This window comes from Trachinotus anak, unplaced genomic scaffold (genome assembly GCF_046630095.1).
Source record: "Trachinotus anak isolate AG129_WGS33_773 ecotype Australia unplaced genomic scaffold, CSIRO_AGI_Tana_v1 ptg000008l, whole genome shotgun sequence".
NCBI lineage: Eukaryota > Metazoa > Chordata > Actinopteri > Carangiformes > Carangidae > Trachinotus > Trachinotus anak.
Genome location: NW_027273859.1, coordinates 29,131,318 through 29,155,262, shown reverse-complemented (window position 1 = coordinate 29,155,262; position 23,945 = coordinate 29,131,318). Strand labels below are relative to the sequence as shown.

The window sequence follows — 23,945 nt, the reverse complement described above, 5'->3', positions numbered from 1 at the left end:
GCTAGGAAAGCACGTGTCTGACTCCCAGACCATCAGCACTGGATCCCCGCAAGGCTGCGTTCTTTCTCCTCTGCTCTTCTCCCTGTACACCAACACCTGCGCCTCCAGCCATCAGTCTGTCAAGCTCCTGAAGTTTGCAGACGACACCACTCTCATTGGACTCATCTCTGATGGCGATGAGTCTGCCTACAGGTGGGAGACTGAGCGTCTGGTGACCTGGTGCAGGCAGAACAACCTAGAGCTAAACGCTCTGAAGACAGTGGAAATGATAGTGGACTTCAGGAAGAGCCCAGCCCCACCCACCCCCATCTCCCTGTGTGACTCCCCCGTGGCTACCGTGGAGCATTTTCGCTTCTTGGGAACCACCATCACACAGGATCTCAAATGGGAGCTGAACATCAGCTCCCTCATCAAAAAAGCTCAGCAGAGGATGTATTTCCTGAGGCAATTGAAGAAGTTCAACCTGCCAAGGACTATGATGGTGAACTTCTACACCTCCATCATTAAGTCCATCCTCACCTCCTCCATCACCATCTGGTACGCTGCTGCCACAGAGAGGGTCAATAACAGACTGCAGCGTATCATCCACTCTGCGGAGAAGGTGATTGGCTGCAATCTTCCATCCCTCCAGGACCTGTACACCTCAAGGACTCTGAGGCGTGCAGGGAAGATTGTAGCTGACTCCTCCCACCCTGGACACAAACTCTTTGTGACACTCCCCTCTGGCAGGAGGCTGCGGTCCTTCAGGACCAAAACCTCTCGCCACAAAAATAGCTTCTTCCCATCTGCTATCAGCCTTATCAATAAGGCTAGAGAGCCCCACTGTTGCTGATCAATTGCACCAATCACCAGAAAAAATTCCTTGTATGTGAAAACATACTTGGCAATAAAACTGATTCTGATTCTGATTCTGAAAAAAAAAAACACACATAATGACTACAAAGAAAATTCCAACTGAAGGAAAAGAAACTGCAAAAACTGCAAAACTGCTGATGGCATACACAAAATACAAAACAACTTACACATGACAGAGACGGAGCTACTACAAAGACACACAGGACTGTTGAGAGAGCCACTCCTTCCTTTCTCTCCTGAGGCAGCCCCTCCTCCAAACCTGTTCTTCACAACAACACTAAACAAACTAACCTACAAATGACAGACTTAAGGGCCAGTCCTGCTCCTGTGTCATCCTGTGGGACCCTTTCGTATGTGCGTCTAGGGGCCCATTGTAATAATCGTTACAAGAGTCACAGAATAACGGTGTAATTGTGTAACACTGGGACAATACAGTTGACTGACAACCAATTTCAGCAGGTTAAATAAATGACACCTGGTTACACCTGCTAGTTTCGCTAACTGCTGCTAATGGAGAGACGTGAGTCATGGAAATATCAAGTTAGCTTGGTCAACAATAAAACAAATCACTCTGCAAGGGCTATCATATGATCACAAGCCATTTAAAACGTGTCTGAAAGTCGTTTTAATATAAAACCAGCATATTAAATTTGTTTATATCCACAAAAACGGACTTATTCGTGTATTCAAACCAACTGTTTTCACTTACCACCAGAGACAACTAAAGACTCAGGTTTAGACGGCACAGAGAGAAAACCTGAAGAAAACAAACCGAGAGGGAGAAGAGACGTTACAGATGATTTACTGCCTTAAACACAGGCTAGTTCACAGCATCAAGGGAAACAAACCGTGAAATCAACAGTGGTAATGTTCAGAGGGATCTTATAACCTGCTACATGTCTATTCTTGTGTTGTTGAACAATGGAAAATTAAAGTGAATGAAATTGGTCTGATCAACCTGTGGAGTCTGACAGGTAGATTTTATCTGAGCACACAATGAAATGTTGATCATTTAAATTCTTCTTTTTCCTCCTTTTTTATTGATTTCAACCCAACTAACATCAGCACTGAAGATCCGACGTCAGGTGACTTTTAGATCTGATTCAGTTTGTTCTCATCACAGTAACTTGAACTGAGCTGGAAACAGTTTTGTTCTCTTTCTCATTTTATTAACAGACAGAAAAACTCACTCTGACACATTGTCAGCTTTACACAGGTGACTTCAGGTAAATGCGCAGGTTAGTTCAGGTGTTGGAGGCAGAAATGGCGACAAACGAGGCAAGAAAAAATATTATTATTATTATTATTATTGTTAAAATTTTACTTTTGTCTCATGAAGTATTTGTATTTCAGTTAAATTATATGAACCAATCTGAAATAACATGCAGCCTGTCTCCATAAAGTTTGTCTTTATAGAAACTTTAAAGTCGCCATTTAAGTTGAACTGGAAAAACCAGTTAGAGGAGTTACATGAGTTAGACTGACGTTTAGTTGATTATCTGCCTTAAAGTGACACATGTCACTGAAGTAGCTCTAACTATATTAGATATAAACTGAATTTATTCAGATGAACTGAAATCTATATCTCCTGTGTGAGACCAGAGAAGATATTACAAATGACAGAAAAACCACATCATACATGATATAGGCTAAATTATACAATACATTCAAAATGAAAAAATAAAAACAGGCCTTGACATTGTTGTCAACTGTAACCAGAGGTTGCTAGTTTGAATCCCCACTGTTGTGGTTGCGAAGGTGACGAGAGAGTCTAAAGTTTAATCTCAGTAGAAACATTTTACTGTTTAAAGCAATAGATAAATTGTAATGATTGTTCCTGCAGGATCTGAAGTTGGTCTTCAGCTGAGTTAGTGTGTGATGTGTCCAGCAGAGTGACATCATGGCGACTGCAGCGTCTGGTGAGTCTGTTCTGATTGTTTTTAGGAGAACTCAGGAGGTTTGACAAAGGTCCCTTCAGGTCATTCTGACAGAGGCTGTAGCCTGATTCTGTATCTGTATGAATTATGGTGAAAACAAAGGAACCCAATGTAAACAGAAGACTGATGTCAAAACTTATATCTGTGCATGAAACCAGAGAGGTTGGTGATTGATTTGCCTTGATGACCTTTATCAGACTATTAACACTAGTTTGAAGTAGTTACAATATAAATAGACCTGGTGTGTATCAATATGTTCCTCTCATCCAGTGTGTGGGATTTAGTGCCATCTAGTGGTGAGCCAGCTGAATACTCCAGTAAAACTACAGTAAAACTACTCAATCTATGAGTCATACAGACAAAATAATGTGTTGCTCTTCAGTGGATAAAATATGAAGCTCCACCTGATAATCGATGGTGAACAATATGGGGGTGTGAACTGACTGGAGATCAAAGAAATCAACCAAACCAACTCTGCACGTTCTGACAGAAATGAAGCTCAAAGAGAGAACGATGAACAAAGAGGTAAATACATGGTGGATTTTAGTTGTTCATTTTTCTGTTTTCTGTGTAGCTTAACGTCTCTGTTCTAATATTTGTTCTTATTTACTTTGGAAAAATGTATGAGTTTTAACGTGTGTAGGCAGTGTGGTGAAGAATGACACTGTGGCAAACAGCTGTGACATCGACAGTTTATATAAGTGATACATGTAATAATAAAACCCTCTGTGACATATGAATGATGGATATTTTACATAATACACAGCATCCTGTATTTGATCAAGTTATTCCCAGGACATTTGACATATTTGTAAGGACTACAACTACCTTTATTCATGTGTGTGTGTGTGTGTGTGTGTGTGTGTGTGTGTGTGGTTGAGAGAAAGAGTAGTGTTTGTGACAATGGAATATATAGAATAAACAGCTGGATATGAATATATGTAAACACTATTGGTCAGATTTGTACAGTAAATACACAATATTATAGTGTATTATACAGTATAGACAGTGGTGATAATATGTATTGAAATATGGGGGAGTGCAGGTAAGTGAGTGGGGGAGTCACTTGTACGAATACATATTGAAATTATTTCTGCCAAACACCAATTTGTGAAAAATAATAATTTTCCTGTAACATAACATACAAACAAAATGGGCGACATGGTTGTGCTACATACAGGTAAAAGAACGTAAAATCAAGTCGTCAATGGGTGACATGAATGTACAGTATATACAGGTGGGTCATTGATGTGAAATTAGATAAATAAAAATAATTGTTTAGGTTGGTTTTACTTGCCCATAATAATAATAATAATAATAATACTACTAATAATAATAGTAGTAGTATCAGGAGTCAGTCCTTTAACGTTATTCGTATTAGATTATATTATTTTTAATTCATTGTAATGACCTTGTTTAGGTATTTCCGGTTGCTGTTGCGCAGTTGGGGCTGAGCAACTTTCACTTTCGTCAGACAGAAGAGCTCAGCTCATAATTAAACTGATTCAAAACCAAATAATTAAGTCGCTACATGTAGCATCGGTTCTGATCGACTGATCGATAGAAGTGATCAGTCGATTTTAACCCTTAAAACGGATCATTTTACCGCGTGAGGGTACAAATGTATTGATTACTGATCGTTCGGTGAGTATTGGTTCAGACTTGTTGTTATGAGCTGGAGACACTTTTCTCTGACTCCACAGAAAACACAGACACAGAGACGGAAACGTCTTGTTCTCTACAGAGAACACGTTTCCGACAAAGTTATAGATTTTAAAACTGAATTATATTTGATTTAATGTGATCTCAGCCTCATATCAGCTGTACAGCCGCCATGTTGAATTTGAGTCTCTGGGCGGTAACTGACAGCTCCACTGTGATCGATTATATTTTAAATATTTCAGGTTCGCAAGGTTGTGACTGCATGTCCAATAGTGTCAGTATTAATAGTAGTAATATCTGTTGTTTTTAGATGTGTGACCATTCGGTCATCCAACCTTTTGGTGCTCTGTAGATACTTCACTTCCTGTTGACCTCTCCATGTTGATATTCAGTGGAGACACATGGTCCTCAGTTCTTAGAGCTCACACCTGTCACCTGCCTGAAGGACACATGTCAGGTGTGTGCAGAGCTCCTGCAGAAGATGCAAAGCAACAGAAATTATTTTATAGTTTACACATCAGCTTTTTACCAGAGAGAATAAATTCAGACGTGATCACCAACATTTCAATTTGTAACTGTAACAGATCACAACTACATTTATTTTATAATTATGCAACCATGAAACAAGTTACTCCCCAACACTGGTTTTAGTCCTGTCTCTTCTCTGCAGCAGTGGTGTGAGGACGGTGAAATAAATGAAGGTAAAACCAAACAATTTGTCTTATTCAGCGAGAAAATGTCAAAATATCCAGAACTGACTGATCATACCACCTTAGCTTTAGAGAAAAGTTAGTATAGCTAGTTAAAGTACAGTGACGCAACCTGCTGATAGATATGGATTAAATATAAAGAGCAAAGCCTTGCAGATGACAAGTGACCCTGAACCACTGCACTCACACTTTGAGCTTTTACCCTCTGGGAGGAGCTGTGGGCAAATAAAACCCACCTGAACAATGTGCACAGCAAATCCCTTTGCCAAATGCAGGCAGGACACTGAATGTAAATCAGGCTAACTGACTAATTAACTAACTAGTTTCATGGTTATCTGAACTTCCCTTCCTGCTGCTGAGATGTTTTTTCTGTCTCCAGAACGACTGACCACCACGAGGTGTTCGCAGGTAACATCTGTCAGACTGTCATTTATCACATTACAGTGTAAGTGTGTCTTGATGCGTTCGTGCTCGTGTTGTGATGATTGTGATGCTGCTGGCCCCGTACAGGAGCGGCGGTGACACACAAGAGGACACAGTGCAGCAGTGAGTATTCATGTTGTCAGGAGTCAGAAATCCAGCGAACACTGTGCAGCTGTGTGTTTGTGTCTGAGCTGTTCATCCAGATTCTTAAAAAGAGCTTCTCATTAGTCTCTGTGTCCAGCAGGGTGGCATCATGGCGACTGCAGCACCTGGTGAGTCCAGTCTGACTTTGAGCTTCATCACCAGTCTCATCGTCATCACCAGCACCACCGTCGACCTAATCAGACACATGACACTGAACGACATAAACACACATTCATATTACAACAAACTACAGAAACAGAAACATACACGACGATACATAAACATGTAAATAAACAAACCTCGCCGGCTGCACGTGACCCAGAGGGAATAAATAGGTCTTTAAAACAGGCGGCGTGTCACCTTTAACTTAAACAAAAGTACAAAAACTGAGGCTGCAGCTGAAAAGTCTTTTACTTGTGAAGGTTCCTGACTGGATGAAATGATCCAGAAGTATCTAAGTGGCAGCCATGATAAGAGCTGTTCACATTCTCTAAAGGAGCCTCAATGCTTCCTCTCTTATCTCCTTTAATAGAGGAAACACTGGACCCTCCTTTAGGAAAGGAAATGAGAAAATACAGTCCCACAGTTCCTTGCTGCAGCAACATTTAAAGTGATGCACCTACGGATGTATTGGACGCACCGTTGTAGTTTCACCCCAGCAGACCCACAGAAATGTTGGAGCAACAGAGCAGCTGTTTTATGTTTGTGACACAGTCCAAACTGTTGTCTTTTCCTAAGTCCTTATGACCTCTCCTTTACATCTTTCCTTCACCTCATGACGTTTTCCATCGCAGAGGGAAAGTGGTTAGGGAAGGAGATTATTTTGACTTTTTGACTGCAGCCTAAGTTTCTTTCAACTTCATGTGTTTCTCTAAAGGAAACTGTTACAACTTAAAGTGTCCCCTCGCAACACAGGTGCAAACTTAGTTCCTACGTGCTGCATAGAGCCAGTACAAATAAAAGGAAATTCTTGAAAATAAATCATATAAATAATGTGTGCAAACAAAACACATCAAATGACAACATACATATAAATATTGAAAATAGTTATTTAAGTCAACATTTCCTGCCTGTGAAGCTGCGTGGAGGCAGGATGATCAGTGAATCACTGCACAGGTTGGTACTGTCAGAATCAATCAATTAATCAATCAATCAATCAGATTTTATTTGTATAGCACCATTATACAAAAACAACTAACACACAGACACAGTTAAAAGACAGAGGATCATAAGAAAAAACAGGAACTGTGGAACTGCTATCATACAGTTAGATAGATAATAAGGATAAAATATACAAGATAATAAAATACAGAAAGACAGGAGGTGGACTCAGGTAAATAAAATTATGAATGGTGGAATATTAAAAGGAAGTAAAACTAGAGATAGAACAGTTGGGATAAAATTAATGAAAGAACAGAGAAGATTTACTGAAGTGATTAAAACCAGAAATAAAAACTAAGGAATTAAAAGGAAAACGATCAAGAGAATAAAATGAAAAGAATAAAATTGCTGTTGGTATTTCTTTGATCCCTCTGACTGAACTGATGTGACACAGTTTTCATTTCTTCACTTATTATTTTGAAGGATGTTTCTGCAGCTATAGTTTGATCCTCAGTAGGTTTCATGTTTTCTTGCAGATTCTTAGACGTCTAGACGACAGAAGCTGTAAATGTAGGTCAACAGGTGTCAGAAGGTGATAACAGAGTGACTCCATTACAGTATATCTTACAGGTTCATTGTTATACACCGATCAGCCACAACATCAAAACTGCTAACTGGTTTTATAGTTGTGGCTGATTGGTGTATATCTGTGGCGTGTTGTAAAATAGTTCATTCTGAAGCATCAGTAATTTCATTTAAAACTTAATTTGTAGTTTCAGTTATTTTCATCGACGTCATGGCTTAAAGATAAATACACACATCACTCACAACCTGTTCTAATGTTGTTGCTGGTCAGTTTATTTCTTCTTGTTTCTGATGTTGGCGACGCCTCAGCTCCCTCCATGTTGTGCCCCCCACTTTCTACACCCACATCTACAACCTCTGGACATTTTACGTTCATGAATCACAGCATGTAGGGTTCTTGAAACAGTCTGAACTTGTCTGGATCAAATCTAACTTGTCTGAAGCCTAATTTGTGTCTCTCTACATGCAGTGAAAGATGACTCCAAGCCCTGGGAGCGCACAAGTAGCCGTGACCTCCTCCCCCCCAGCAGTAAGTTAAACTGAGCTGAGTCAGGTTCAGACAGCTGACAGGTGTCTTGTTATCTGAGAGGTGAATTAAAAGTAGATTTTTTTCTAATCTAAATTGACACTACTGCTGTTTTACATATTTTCATGCCTCCACCGCAGCAACAGTCAGGTCTGGAGACATATTGTTTTCATGTTGCCCATGTGTATGTCCGTCCCATTCTCATGGAGACGATATCTCAGTAACGCTGTGACAGAACAAACGTTCACTTGGACTCAGGGATGAACTGATTAGAATTTGGGCGTCAAAGATCAAAGATCAAGGTCACAGTGACCTCACAAAACATGGTATTGACCATGTGAACGCAGTATGTCTGTAACGCCTTGAGGGAAGTTCTTCAGATTTGGTAAAAATGTTCCCCTGGACCCAATCACTTGGACAATCAGAACCAGACTCAGGGAGAGAGAGAGGTTTATGTTCAGGTTCAACCAGCTCTAACTATAAGCTTTATCACAGAGGAGAGTGTGAAGCCTGATCTTAAATGTACAGAGGGCGGGTACTGATCTGAGCTCTGTGTGTTTTCTCTTCAGTGTCTGAGCTGAGGGTTGTTCTGCTGGGGAACAGCTGGTCTCAGAGGAGAACAGTGGGGAACTTCATACTGAGAGAGAACATGTTCGAGAATGAAAAAGCAGCAGACTGTTGTGTGAGAGTCAGTGGACGGTGCAAATGGAAAGAAATAGTCCTCATCAACCCCCCAGATCTGCTTCATCCCAACATCTCTGAACACAAACTGACAGAACATGTAGAGAACTGTGTGAGACTCTCTGATCCTGGACCTCATGTGTTCCTGCTGGTTCTACAGCCTGAAGACTTCACTGAGGAACACAGAGTGAGGCTACAATCAGTCCTTGAAAAGGTCAGTGATCGATCATTTGATCATTCACTGGTTCTGATCTCAGCACCCAGAGAGGAGAGTCCAGGTTCCTCAGAGAAGTATGAGCAGCATCCACCATTAAAACACATGATCAGAATGTGCAGATTCAGATTTTTGAGGCAGAAGAACCTGGAACTTCTGCAACTGTTCACACGCTTGGGTCAGATAGTGAAGGAGAACAATGGAGAACATGTGATCTGTGATTTATCTGATGGTGGAGGACTTCCTGTGAACATGGATCCTGCTCGAGCTTTTGGTGAGTGAGGAAAACTGGTTTGTGTACTTCACCTCGTACCTTTAGTGTCAGAAAGAGCTTAAAGAGACAATGGAAGACTGATCACCACTTAAAGATTCTGTAAAGCAGAAAAACATATGAGTTCTGAGTTTGCCACACCACAGAAAAATGGCACATTAAACCCCCTACCAAATTTGAATGAATATAAATATTGCCTAATATATAAAGTTAGGTCTCAAACTTGTGAGAAAATAAGCAGTATTATCAACTCTGGAACGCTGGGGGCGTGTCCGCTGAGGCACTGAAACCACGCCCACCACCGGGAGAACTTCCGCATCTCTGAACGGTCTCAGATTTATACTGAAAGGAAACACACACACACACACACACACACACACACACACACACACACACACAGGTTGTACATATTTCCACATGACAAATTGCTCTAAATTGTCTGATGACCTGGTTTTATTAACTAGCTTATAAACTCTACACGGAGCTAATTTAGCCCATTTTCCAATGGTCAAAAACCTGATAAGACCCGCTGACATCGGGCTTCTGTCGTTGAGCCATTACACCTGAAGCTCGGCGGCTCCACTGATGGTGGGGCTGACAGAGTGAGCTGCAGCTCTGAGCTTTAAAAACACAATCACAGACAGAAACATCTCATAGGGAGGCTCTGACACTTTGACAGACTTTCACCAGTTTGTAGGGCGGCTAGCAGCTCACTCTCCCTCCACCGCTTCTGTGTGTGTGTGTGTGTGTGTGTGTGTGTGTGTGTGCGTGTGTGTGTGCGTGTGTGTGTGTGTGTGTGTGTGTGTGTGTGTGTGTGTGTGCTCTAAGTGTAAAGGTGACGTCGCTCCCTGCAGGTGCTTGATGAAACACAGTTTAACGTATAACTGCACAATTCAGTACCACACAAGTTTCATATGTTTTGCATGTTTTCAGGAATAGTTCTCCGACATATATATTGATTTTATAAACAAATCTGTGAATTAGCTTTACAGGCTCTTTAATGATGCAGTAATGGGAGGGGTGGAGTGTGGGCCAGTCCTACTCTGTGTCACTCATTTCTCTCTGCAGTGATTCAGTCCCTCTGCTCTTTCTTCATCACACGAAGAGCTGATTTTTATAATAACCTCATCCTTTGCTGCTGCTGTATGTGTGTCTGTCTGCTCCTCTGTCTCGTTCTGTTTAACCTCTCACATTTACTTACTCATTAATCAAAGTAGAAGCTTTTGATATCACTGGGAGCTTGTATGTCCATTTTTCTTTTCATCTGAGCTACAACTGCTCACACTGGGCTTATGTCTGTGAGAGAAAAAGTTAGCAGGCAGTGGACAAAAACCACTATGGGGGGGGGGGTATAACTTTCACAAGTGCAAATTATTACTTACATTTACATAGTTTGTAAACTACTATGAACTACACTGAACGTTTATATTTCCTGTTGTCTGACAGCTCGTGGACTCAGGATGTTGCTGTTTGGGAAACGAGAGGAAGAAATGACGAAACTCGGTAACTTCATCATGAAGAAACCATCTTTTCATTTTGAGAGGTTTTCTCCAATCACACAATGTGAGGCTGCCAGTGGAGAGTGGAGAGGAAAACCATTAACAGTGGTGAAAGCTCCAGACATGTTCAGTCTGTCTGTGGAAGCAGTGAGAGAAGAGGTGAAGAGCTGTGTGAGTCTTTGTTCTCCTGGACCAAATGTTCTGCTGCTGATAGTGAAGCCTTCTGATTTCACTGAGGAGAACAGACAAACACTGAAGTTCATCCTGAGTTTGTTTGGTCAAGATGCTTTGAAACACTCAATGGTCGTCAGCACATGCTGTCATGGGTTGAGTGAGATGAGTGTCTCTGTGAACAAGCTGCTTCAGGAGTGTGATGGAAGACTCCACAAAAACATGTTTAAAAATGACCGTAATCAGTTAATGGAGAAGATTGAGAACATTGTTGATGAAAACAAAGGAACCTTCCTCACCTTCACTGAAGAGTCTGAACAGATGAAACCAGCTTTGAACCTGGTTCTGTGTGGGAGGAGAGGAGCAGGGAAGACTTCAGCAGCTGAGGTCATTTTAGGTCAGACAGAGCTTCATTCAGTCTCCAACTCCTCAGAGTGTGTTAAACATCAGGGAGAGGTGTGTGGACGTCGGGTTTCCCTGGTGGAGACATCCAGGAGCTGCTTCAGAGCTGTGGAGGAAGATCTGTTGTTCTCAACATCAAGAACAAGCAGCAGATCCCTGAACTGTTGGACGCTGTGGAAGAGATGAGACACTTTGAGAATAAACCACACTGTTAAACAACAGTGACATTTGCACATGTCCAAATACAAAAGATCATACAACAAGCGAAACACATCATTGTGCAACAGGATGAACTTTAAAAGTTTAAAAACAAAAGACAGAACATGTGTAAGTAATTTTCAGTTTAATTTTGTCCTAAATCATGTCCTATATTACACTGTCTAGACTTTACTGTACCAACTGTCAACATAAAGTAACTCAAGCTTTTATCACATGTTACAGGTGATGAAGAGACTCAGAGTCCAGAGAGTCTCAGGATTGTGCTGATAGGGAAGACTGGCAGTGGAAAGAGCTCTACAGGGAACACCATTCTGGGAAGAAGAGAGTTTAAAGCTAAATCAAGTCAAACATCAGTCACCAAACGTTGTCAGAAAGCTCAGGGTGAAGTGGACGGTCGTCCTGTTGTTGTGGTCGACACTCCTGGTCTGTTTGACTCAACCTTGTCCCATGAAGAGGTTAATGAGGAGATGGTGAAATGTATCAGTCTCCTGGCTCCAGGACCACATGTCTTCCTGTTGGTGTTACAGATCGGCAGATTCACACCAGAGGAGAAGGAGACACTGAACTTAATCAAGAAAGGCTTTGGGAAGAATTCAGAGAAATTCACCATCATTCTTTTAACTGGAGGAGATAAACTGAAATGTGACAAATTGTCTGTTGAAGAATATATTGAAGATAAATGTGATGATTCCTTCAAGAAGCTGATCTCTGACTGTGGAGGAAGATACCATGTGTTTAATAACTATGATAAAAACAATCTCACACAAGTCAGTGAGCTGATAAAGAAGATCGACACCATGGTGAAGAGAAATGGAGGCAGCTGCTACACTAATGAGATGCTGCAAGAGGCTGAAGCAGCGATACAGAAAGAAGTGGAGAAGATCCTGAAGGAGAAGGAAGAAGAGATGAAGAGAGAGAGAGAGGAACTAGAAAGAAAACATGGGGAAGAAAAGGGAGACATAAAAAGAAGAATGGATGAACAGAGAAGAAACTGAACGAGAGAGAAAACTGAGAATGGAACAAATAATGGCAATGGAGGAAAAGATAAAGAAGGAGTGTGAGCAGAGAAAGAAAGAACAGGAAATGAGGGGAGAGGAAGAGAGAAAGAGGAAAAGGCAAATAACATGCTCAGTGAGTGTAGAGTTCATGAGCTCGTATTGACTGGACAGTGATGGCGTTACAGAGGGCTGTCTATTGTCTTCATAGAGATGGAAGCTGTTCTGTAACAGAGATGTATAGTTGTGCGCTGCCTACAGGGGGCGCTGCAGGAGCATCACTGACAGATTTGATCATCTTGACTCTACACAGCAGCAGACCTGAGAACACCTGTCCCAGGGTTGTACCTGCACCTGTCTGAGGACAGTCAGGCTTTAATGAAAATCAACAACACCAACAAACGGATTCAAATACAGGACTTTGAATAATGGAGTATTTGTACATTTTACATTGTGATATTGATGCATGTTAAGAAGAAATATTCCAGGACTTTCAGAGCCTCTGTAGAAACATCATGATTTTCATTTTAAATGTTTGGTAAAGAATAGAACATTATTTTTTTCATTGCCTCTGTTGATGGGCTGTTGTAACCTAGTAATCAGACTTGTTTCATTCAGGTTATGCAAGTTTTACTTCATGACTTATAGTTTTCATAGTGGTAAATGTATAAATCATGTTTAAATCAGGTTGTAACAGAGTTACTGAAGTAAACATCTGATCAGATTCATCTATAAACATTAAATCTGACCTTTAAATATTTTTCCTATAAGATATTTTTCATCTTTATTTTACATTTTGCACTTGTTCATTTTAATATACGATCAGTCTGAACTCTGCTGTGATGCTGTGTTTTTTTTCCAAAGCATGTTGTTTTCCTGTGTTAATGTTATAAACATGTTCACAGATACATGTATGTTTATGTCATTTAATGATGTAAAATAATATTTGACACTCCTTCTTTGTCTATTTAGTGTCTTTTTTATATGTACTTACTGTGAATTCTTTCTTTTGTAACCATGGAAGCAACTTTTTAATAGATGATTCATTGTTTAATTCAAAAATCTCGAACAGTCTCTGGTTGTAGAATTTCTGTGATAGTTAACAGAAACTTTTTAGATTCAAACAAATGAACAAGACGTCACTTTGGTCTAAAGGAACCTCACATTTAATAGACCAAATGATTAATGAGACAGTAATATGCAGATAAATCAATTCTGAAATAAACCAGTACATGACTCACTTTGTAACAGGTTTGAGGTCTGTGAAGCTTGATTTACAGGTTTTCCATTTCTGAAGGACTTCCACTTTCTTTCAGTTTCAGCTCATTTCCATTAAAATCTGCCTGAAACCAGATTTGAATCCTGTCAGTGAACAAAACTAAACTGTAACTGTGACTGAGGCCAAGGAGATGTGTCTGAGCTGCAGGGTTCAAGTCTCTGCATGTTGATGTTCATGAAGAGCAGCTTGGTTGTTAGAGCACACACACACACACACACACACACACACACACACACACACACACACACACACACAGGCAGAGGATTCCCAGAGTCTGTGACAGTCAGGAAGTTTCCCCTGTGTTCTCACCTTTTTTGGTCTGTGTGTTGCATGTTAATCAGTCTCAGGGCGAGCTGTGGTTTAGGAGGCCGGCCGACACTCCTCCGGCTCCTGAACAGGCCCGAACCAGCCGGAGAATGTGGACAATGTCAGCTGTGCCCGACTGCAGGGCGACGCTCACAGGGTCAGGGACATAAAGCAGCATGTCAAGGCAAACCGGAGCTGTCACCTCACTGCACCAAGAGTAAAACCTGCAGCTTCAGTTCGGGTTGAGAAACTAGAACTGAGACAGATTAACATCCGGAAACAAAGGAGTTTCTCTAAAGAGAATAATCACATTTTTATAGACTTTAAATATTAAACACTTCCTGTTTTGTAACATGAAAATAATGTTAAAATAAAAGTTATCAGATAAATGTACTGAAAGTATCAAACGTAACAGTGCTCCTCATGCAGAGTGGTTACAGCATTATAAATGATATATCGTTTTAATAACGTTGGTCACAGTGTCTGTTTTTATTCACTTTATGTTGTTGGTGAAGTTTAATCCTCAGAAAGTTCATCATGTTTATAAAAACTGACAGATGACAGTGTTCCCCTGTGAAGTGATGGTTCCTCCTAAAACTGCAGCACAGCAGGACACATCTGCAGCAGCTGTTCTTCTGCTTCACGTCCATATAAGGAAAGTAGCTTCAAGGTGTCTCTGCTCATCTACGGGTAAAATCAGATTTTCACATTTTGTTTAAAATCTCTTCCTCTCAACATTTATGTTTTGTTCTTGGTTCTGGATCTGGATCACATTTCATCAGGTGAGTAAAATCAGGGTCAGTGGCTCCAGCATCGCTCAGGTAAATGTGATATAAAGGCTGAGGCTCAGTGACTGTGACTCCCTCCCTGCAGCAGGAGGGAATCTGGTGGAGTTTCAGCTGCAGCGAAGTCCATACAAGGACAAGACAGGAGCAGCTGTGGTCTGATGACACAGGGGGCGTGGTCACACCTGCTGAGGACCACCTCCTGGAGTCTGACAACCAGGCCCAGGTAAAGAGCCCTGAAATCCTGCGTTATGATTGGCTGAATGTAAGGTTAGAGGTTATAACACACAAAACAATTGAGCTTCTAGTCTGCAGGAAAAAAAAAATCTTAATGAGAGAAGACGAGTGGAACATGTCTGTGCAGGTTCAGGGTGTGGACACAATAACAGGAACACGTCTGCAACACAAAGGTGAAACTGTGAAGCAGTGATGTTCACTTTCATTCAAAGTGTGTTTCTGCAGTTGATTGCGTTACACTGTAAAGTGTTCAGAGCATCTTCCTCTGCAGGAGAGGATTTAGAGGAGATGAAGGTAAAGAGGGAGGAGGAGGGAGAAGGCCAGGGGCCCAAGGGACAAAATGAACCCTGGGCCCCCCGTTGACCCCCACCCTGTTGATTCTTTTAGTCAAGATTCTCTACAAGACAAAGCAAAGCTTAAATAAATGCAGGATTCACCTGCATCGCTTCAGTCTATGTTGTACTTATTGGTTTTTAAAGAAACAACTGACAACGTCTGTGAGTGAACAGGAGACAGAGGAGGAAGAGAAGAGGAGGTCCAGGAGGAACAGAAACTGGAGGGGCAGACACTCGATGACCCCCCACCTCAACTAAAACAACTTTAACTGGGGAAATATTTAAAAAAGGAAAAGCCTGAACCTGAACCACCATCAACCTCCTCCTGACGTGGACTCTGTCGCTCTATAAACTACGTCACCGCACTTTTCCCTTTGCTCCTGTCATCATCACTACGACCACTGCTGACAGACGACCTCTGACCTCGTTTGCTACAGGACAGTCTCCTCTATCTCTGCAGGCCGCTACAAGAAATTCAAACTCCAGATAAAAACAGATGCAGTGCGTGACGAGTCCAAACGTCTTGAAGAACAAAAGTTGGGAGCCACAGATTCAGAAGATGAAGGAAAGGATGATGATGATGATGATGATGATGATGATGATGATGAAGGCCTGAACTGATGATGGGGTAAAGAAGAGGCCTCTGGTGAACAGAAACCAGAGAGGGGAGGAGAGGGGAGGAGAGGAGAGGAGAGGAGAGGAGAGGAGAGGAGAGGAGAGGAGAGGAGAGGGAGCAGAGGAGAGGAGAGGAGAGGGGAGGGGAGGAGAGGGGAGGAGAGGGGAGGAGAGGGGAGGGGAGGAGAGGGGAGGAGAGGGGAGGAGAGGAGAGGAGAGGAGAGGAGAGGGAGCAGAGGAGAGGAGAGGAGAGGGGAGGGAAGGGGAGGAGAGGGGAGGAGGGGAGATAGGAGGGGAGGAGAGGAGAGGAGGGCAGGAGAGGAGAGGAGAGGAGAGAGGACATGAAATGTTGCATTGAGTCTCACCTCTGCTGTGGTTGTTGTGGTTGTTGTTGTTGGTCCTGATTTGCAGGATTTACTCGCAGCTTGAAACAATCACTGAAACAGTTTTTAAGCTTCTGTTTGAACGTCAGACCTCACGGCCTCAGGATGAAGAACCTGACAAACATCACACTGCAGATAAACACTGAGTCTCAAACCTCTGCTCTCAGTCCTTCACTGGAGTGAACAGGAAACAGGGAGTGTACACACAACTGTGATTTACACCTGTGGTAAAGAAAACACTGTAAAAACACAACAAGAAAAACCCACTTAAATTAAATTTCACAGTGAGTATTTGAAGAGCCTGCATGAACTTTCATTTAGAACCAAGACACTGGAATAAGATGAAGGTCAGTAAATATTGTGCTTTATGGAGGAAAAAACAGCCACAGATCTGTTTTCTGATAAATAACATTCAGTATTTTTCCTAAGACACAGGAAATCCAGATTTAAAGGGAATCAGGTTTCAGGTCTCAGACCAAACAGGGACTAGTTTATGAGATGCAGAGTGCAGCAGGAAGAGCGGGACAAAGTCACCTATAGGACACGACACTGTAAACAAACACAAGAGTCATGTTGGAACGTGGTTTCTGATATTTCCTGACAGGACTGAGATTCTGTCTCCGTCAGTGTCCTGCTGGACGCACAACCCGCCACACAAATTCAAACTAATCACCTTCAGGATTTACCACAGCGCTGTGTTACACTGACTGAGTTTGAGCTGGGTGTTCCTAATAAACTGAGCAGTTGTGGGATAAACTGAGTGTGTACTGGACTTTGACTAAAAGGAAATGAAAGAAAACCAGATTAACGCTGCAAATTTCTGACGGCTTCAATCAAGACAGGTTTTATGTTGTTTTGTCTCTAAATGTATTTGTATAGCACATCCTCATACACAGAGGTGATGCAGCGTGAAAGAAAAAAGAATCATTAAAACAGAAGTGAAAAGCGAGTCTCCTTTCTCATGACCACACCACCCCCAGCAGAGACTCTTAAATCTTGTTAGACTTTGAATTCACTGTATTTTTTTATAAACAGACCATTACTACACTATTCTTCTGACTTATCACAGTTACATCAGTAGTGATCAATATTCTGTTAATGAGCAGGATACTGCCTCTGTCAGAGCTGCACAGCTGCAGCTGATCAGAGTGACAGTGGGTGTGTCAGATTTACAGTAGGTGAAGGATCAAATATTTACAACTGTCAAAAGTACTGGGGGTTCTGAGGTGGTGGGGGGGCACCAAAATCCAGCTCTGCTCAGGGCCCCATAAAGGCTTAGACCGGCCCTGCAGCTCACAACTCAAACTCCACTGCTCCATCTCCAGCCCCACCAATCACAACCAGCTAAACTAAACTAAACTAAACTAAACTAAACTAAACTAAAATAATCTAAACTAAACTAAACTAAAATAATCTAAACTAATCTAAACTAAACTAAACTAAACTAAACTAAACTAAACTAAACTAAACTAAACTAAAATAATCTAAACTAAACTAAACTAAAATAATCTAAACTAAACTAAACTAAAATAATCTAAACTAATCTAAACTCAACTAAACTAAACTAAAATAATCTAAACTAAACTAAACTAAACTAAACTAAACTAAACTAAACTAAACTAAACTAAACTAAACCAAACTAAACTAAACTAAACTAAACTAAACTAAACTAAACTAAACTAAACTAAAGCACCTCAGGGGCTCGGATCCTCTCTCCTCTGTGGATCAGTCAGTTTGAACCTTTGACCTTCCGGTGTAACGGGCCAATCACAGCTCTCCTCCTGCTCTGGTGGAATCCATGATTTCAGTAAAAACCCTCCAGGGTTTCTATTTTCGGGGGGGGGGGGGGGTTCATCCCTCCCCCTTGACAGATGCCTTCTGCAACCAATCAGGACGCGAGCTGGGACAACCTGAGGGATCATGCTCACCTGAACCAATCAGGACGCGAGCTGAGGGAACGTTACCTTTTATGGTCAACGCCAGCACCAGTCCCGCGAACGCAAATAAAACCGGTGCGGTTTGGCTCGTGATGCTGCATTTACGGAGCACCCGCCACACCGGAGCCACACCTGCGCAGGTAAGCAGCTACAGCTTCTGCTTGGTTCTTAAAAAGCTGTTTTTATCTGAAATCTCACGAAACTAAACCAGCGCAGCTTCCTCAGGAAACAGACACTTCAGGTGTTTCACCTGCAGCTGATGTCTGAGCTTTAATCACCTTTTTTCTTTTTGTTAACTTCATGTCAGATATTTTCTCTTCTGGACGTTTTCAGTCTTTTAAAATTAAGAGAAATTAATTATCTTTATCCATAAAACGGGTTTTGTTCAGTAAAGTGGTTTTTAAAGTTGAACTTTGACAAGTTTATAAGTGTTAAGTTTTTATTTTCTTTAAGTTCAATAACTTTACTGGTAATAAGGAGTAATCACACAACATGGATTAAGTTCTCACATGGAGATGACTGTAATCAGCACGTCCAGGTAAACTCTACCTGATCTGTGCAGGTATGAGGATGTGAAAACCAGCAGCTGATCCATCCTGATAAACTGAGTCTGGAGCAGGAAAAGGAAATTATCACCTGAGTGTTTCTCTTTTCTTGTTCAGTCACTTTGTGTCTAAATCCTCATTAAAATGAGCTAACGTTACAAATGTGGATTAAATTGGTTTAAGTTTCTCTTAAGTGTTTATTTGGTTGAGCTACTGTTGGAGTCAATGAGCAGATGTCAGTTGAGTGTCCTGAGGGTAGGGCTGAACCTTTCTGCTTCCTGTTTCTGCCCCTCTACAAAATAAAACCTCAACTTTCCTAAAACATGAGAAATGTATGTTCTCATCAGTTAACTTTTCTCACCTCTTATTAGTTAAAAAAAAAAAAAGTGTACATTGCAATGTGGAGAGACGCAGCTCGGGGTCTGTAGGGTTTTTGTTCTGCCTGAACTGGTTTTGAAAATGTCCTGAATCGATGGGACTTGAGGCCACACGCTGAAGTGCATCAGACTGGATGAGCTGAACTGCCACGCCCAACCAGCAGCTGTCATTCCTGTGTGGGCTGCTGGACGGGAACAGTTGAAAAGACGGTGCAGAAAGTAAAACTAATTCCAGTCTTAGAGAAGCTACATAACAGCAACATGTGCACAGCATCAACACATACTATTTTATTATAGTTTAAAAGTTGGTGTGTTTCTTGATGAGATACTCAAGATTTCTGTAAACCTCAGGACTCATCATGAAGGATGCTGCATCACTTTAAAACTTAAATGTGTAAAATTCCATTGACAAACTGGTAGGAAAATATTATGTCCAAACCTGATTTCATTTGATCATAATTTATAATTTAAATAATTATGTTAAATTTATGCTTAGGCCTTTATTCAAAACACTGTCTGACATTATGCATTTGTGGTAAATTGACACAAAACTAAAATTTCTATTTTCTAAATGGAGCCTTTAAATATTTTAATACGATCAAATGTTTAGTTTGAACTAAAAACCAACGAGCAACATGTTTGATTAATCTAGATGTTTCCTCTCAGACATGGACGATGATATCGCTGCCCTCGTTGTTGACAACGGCTCAGGCATGTGCAAAGCCGGGTTTGCTGGAGACGACGCCCCCCGTGCCGTCTTCCCATCCATCGTCGGTCGCCCCAGACACCAGGTAACAAACCTGAACATCATGTTCTGTCTCAGGACTATAAAAACAGATAAATGCAGTGCATTATGGGAATGTTAAGGTTGTGTGTTTGTACGCAGGGTGTGATGGTGGGAATGGGACAGAAGGACAGCTACGTTGGAGACGAGGCCCAGAGCAAGAGAGGCATCCTGACCCTGAAGTACCCCATCGAGCACGGCATCGTCACCAACTGGGACGACATGGAGAAGGTGAAGATGTTTGCATGAGTTCACACCTCTGCAGCTCAACAAGGCATCAGTGTCAACTTGTTGACTGAGGTCCTTATGTCACTTTAAAGAACCAGTGTGCAGGACTTAGTGCCATCGAGTGGTGAGGTTGCAGATTGAACCAGCTGAATACACAAACCCAGTATGCAGCTATGGTGGCCTTCAGGTGATAAACTCTAAAGGCCCAGTGTTTGGGTTTGTCCACCCTGGGCTACTGTAGAAACGTGATGGTGCAACATGGCGGCTCCATGGAGGAGGACCTGCTCTGTATGTAGATATGAAAGTCTCATTGTAAACAATGAAAACACAGCAAAGCTTAGTTTCAGGTGATTATACAGTAATGAAAACATTGATTATCAATTTCTACCAAGAGATGAACCTAAGTCCTTCACTGCTCCTTCAACTTATGATAAAGCAAAACTTTTGAAACGTAGAATACAGGACATGGACAATAATTGCACCCAAGTGTTTTTTTCTTTGCATTGTAAATTTGACAGCTTTATGAACTGAAGTCGATCTTCTAACCAGCTGTCCTGTCCTGCAGATCTGGCATCACACCTTCTACAACGAGCTCCGTGTTGCCCCTGAGGAGCATCCAGTCCTGCTGACTGAGGCTCCGCTCAACCCCAAAGCCAACAGGGAGAAGATGACACAGGTGTGTTCAGACTGACCGGTCCAGACCACAAACTGCTCACTGTAGTTGAGAATCAGTCGAGGTTTCTTTCAGCTGCTCTGGACCTCAGATGTTAATAATTGTGCATTTTCCAGCTATTTACTGTCACTAATTAATGGATCAGTATCTCAAACTACATTAAATCCACAATATAAAGAAGGGGAAATGAGCTACAGGGTTTTAATTTGGTCTGTTTGACAGTTTACGTTTCTTGCAGTTATCCTTGCATCCACATGTATCACTTTTCTTTGATCCAGATCATGTTTGAGACCTTCAACTGTCCTGCCATGTACGTGGCCATCCAGGCCGTCCTGTCACTGTACGCCTCCGGTCGTACCACAGGTGAGAAGAAACTCAAACACCAACAAGTCTCAGCTGTAAGATCTTAAACACTGTTTCAAATCAGCTTTTGATAGATTTACTTCCTGTTCAGAAATAACTTTACATTTCCCAAGACACAGTTTTCATGCATTAATACTAGGTCTTCTTGATCCGTCTAGTGGTCGTTAGAGGAACTGCAGCCAAACAGTTTTGTGTTGGCCTTAATGTTGAATCATGAAGGTTCTGATTTTAGGAGGAAATCGCAAGTGTTTTCTTTTCTAACTGGGTGGTTTATGTCTTGCAGGTATTGTGATGGACTCTGGTGACGGTGTCAGCCACACTGTGCCAATCTACGAGGGCTACGCTCTGCCTCATGCCATCCTCCGTCTGGATCTGGCTGGCAGAGATCTGACAGACTACCTGATGAAGATCCTCACAGAGAGAGGCTACAGCTTCACCACCACAGGTATGACACACACACTGACTTTTACCTTTAAGAAAATGGTTTAGGCAAATCTATCATCTTTGAACTTGAGGAGATGAAGCTCCTTAATGTCAAATATTTGTCGAGCCTCTTGTGTCTCTGTTCTAACACAAACATTGAAACTCTGAACTCCAGCCGAGCGTGAGATTGTGCGCGACATCAAGGAGAAGCTCTGCTACGTAGCTCTGGACTTTGAGCAGGAGATGCAGACAGCAGCTTCCTCTTCCTCCTTGGAGAAGAGCTACGAGCTTCCTGACGGACAGGTCATCACCATCGGCAACGAGAGGTTCCGCTGCCCCGAGACACTCTTCCAGCCTTCATTCATCGGTTTGTAACACACCTCAACACAGACTGTATCACCATAGAAAATTCTACTTGTAACAGCCTAAAGGCTTGTTTCTGATCGACCAACCTTTAAAACATTGCTCATAGTTTTAGCACTGCTCTGGCACCAGGCCGTCGTCCTACTTGTGTTTCTGGTCTTCTACCCATCGACCTTAAAGTTTGGCCAAACACTAAAATAATTCTTGCTCTGTTTAGGAATGGAGTCGGCTGGCGTCCATGAGACAACCTACAACAGCATCATGAAGTGTGACGTGGACATCCGTAAAGACCTGTACGCCAACACCGTGCTGTCCGGCGGTACCACCATGTACCCTGGCATTGCTGACCGCATGCAGAAGGAGATCACCGCCCTGGCCCCACCCACCATGAAAATCAAGGTACAGGCTCTATATTCATCAAATCACATTCTCGTTCATCTAATCTGTCATGAAGAGTCAAACCTTCAGTCGGCTCTGCCGTGAACACACTTGTCATTAGTTTTCTAGAGGGTCTGATCTGTAAACCTTTTTGAGAACACACAGGAATATTTAATCCAACCTGATTGCTTACTTCCACACACACACACACACCCTATGATTGCACAAAGGAAATGGAGGAGCTACTTACAGTTAAGAGAAAATAAAAACGGCACCAGGAACACTTTGGAAAGCTTTTCAGGTTTAGTTTTCAGGCCTCAACCAAGCAAACCAGTCCAGTAGTCATGAATGAATCCGAGTATTTAATTGACTAATGTTTCAAATCCAGATAAATCCTGCATCACTGCTTTCATCTCACCTTTTCCCTCCTCCTACCTGCAGATCATTGCTCCCCCAGAGAGGAAGTACTCAGTCTGGATCGGTGGCTCCATCCTGGCCTCCCTCTCCACCTTCCAGCAGATGTGGATCAGTAAGCAGGAGTATGACGAGTCCGGCCCCGCCATCGTCCACCGCAAGTGCTTCTAAAAAGCTTGACGTCGTCCTCCGCCCCGGTGTGGAAGCCAACACTTTTCAACTGTCCCATCCACCCAGAAATGTCTCTGGTTGATCTTGTGTGAACAGACTAAAAGATGTGAGACGCCACATACAAGAATGATCCAGCGACTGTTTACGTTTTAATGTTTCAGCCTGGCAACTTAAACTGAACTTCCTGTGAACCTTTTCAACATTTCTCATCACATCAGTCTAACTCTGCTCACAGCTTTCAATCCTCCTGGTAATAAACTACTGATGTTCAGAAAACAAACAGTATTATCACTGAACATCATCTTCTACCCACATCTTTCTACCTCTTTAACAATCTAATGCACTGCTCATCAATATTCAGCTTTCCTCCTCTCTCCCTGTCAGTCGGGCTGTCAGTGCTCTCCAGCAGTGTTTATACTTTTCAATAAAATGCCAAAATTTGATGTTTACAGCTTCTCTCATGTCATCATTTGGTGCTTTTCCTCACTGTTAATCTGAGTTTGAAGACTCGTGTGCAGTATTCCAACCAACATTTAATATGGAAGATGATTTAAAAATGCCAATAGGCTGATTAACTATTTGTACCTGCAGGCAAAATTCAGGGTTTGGGGAAAAAAAAAAACTTTAAATATTGAGATGTCATTTCCAGGGTGACATGGTGGAGCACTGGCAAATAGTGATGGTGAGAGGAATCCCTGAGCCAGTCCAGAAAAGTGGTTTGAAAAAGTACATTTCTTGATGCTTCATGTTAAAAGTGATGTCTAATGGCCAAAGTGTAAAATAGGCAAACAAATGTTTTTATATTACAAATTATCAGTATAAGGGAAATTATTTTTTTTTTCTATGCAGACTGCTAAAGTAATAACTGTAAAAGCAATCAACATGTCCTTGAAAAAAAGAGTTAAATACTCTATATACATCTATAATGTTAAATTACTATGCTCGTACTTTATT

General features: G+C 41.7%; 1 protein-coding gene and 1 pseudogene across 1 annotated transcript; both read left to right on the top strand.

Moving 5' to 3' along the window:
• The first annotated feature begins 1,810 nt into the window (after positions 1-1,810).
• LOC139624723 (GTPase IMAP family member 4-like) lies at positions 1,811-13,350 on the top strand (annotated as a pseudogene).
• A 4,920-nt stretch (positions 13,351-18,270) lies between these two features.
• Positions 18,271-23,440, top strand: LOC139624710 (actin, non-muscle 6.2). The gene is made up of 9 exons (XM_071484040.1): positions 18,271-18,412; positions 19,861-19,985; positions 20,081-20,209; positions 20,772-20,882; positions 21,158-21,242; positions 21,526-21,687; positions 21,841-22,032; positions 22,246-22,427; positions 22,848-23,440. The coding sequence occupies exons 2-9, from the start codon at positions 19,863-19,865 to the stop codon at positions 22,989-22,991; spliced, it is 1,128 nt and encodes a 375-aa protein (XP_071340141.1). The 5' UTR covers positions 18,271-18,412; positions 19,861-19,862; the 3' UTR covers positions 22,992-23,440.
• Positions 23,441-23,945: the final 505 nt, after the last annotated feature.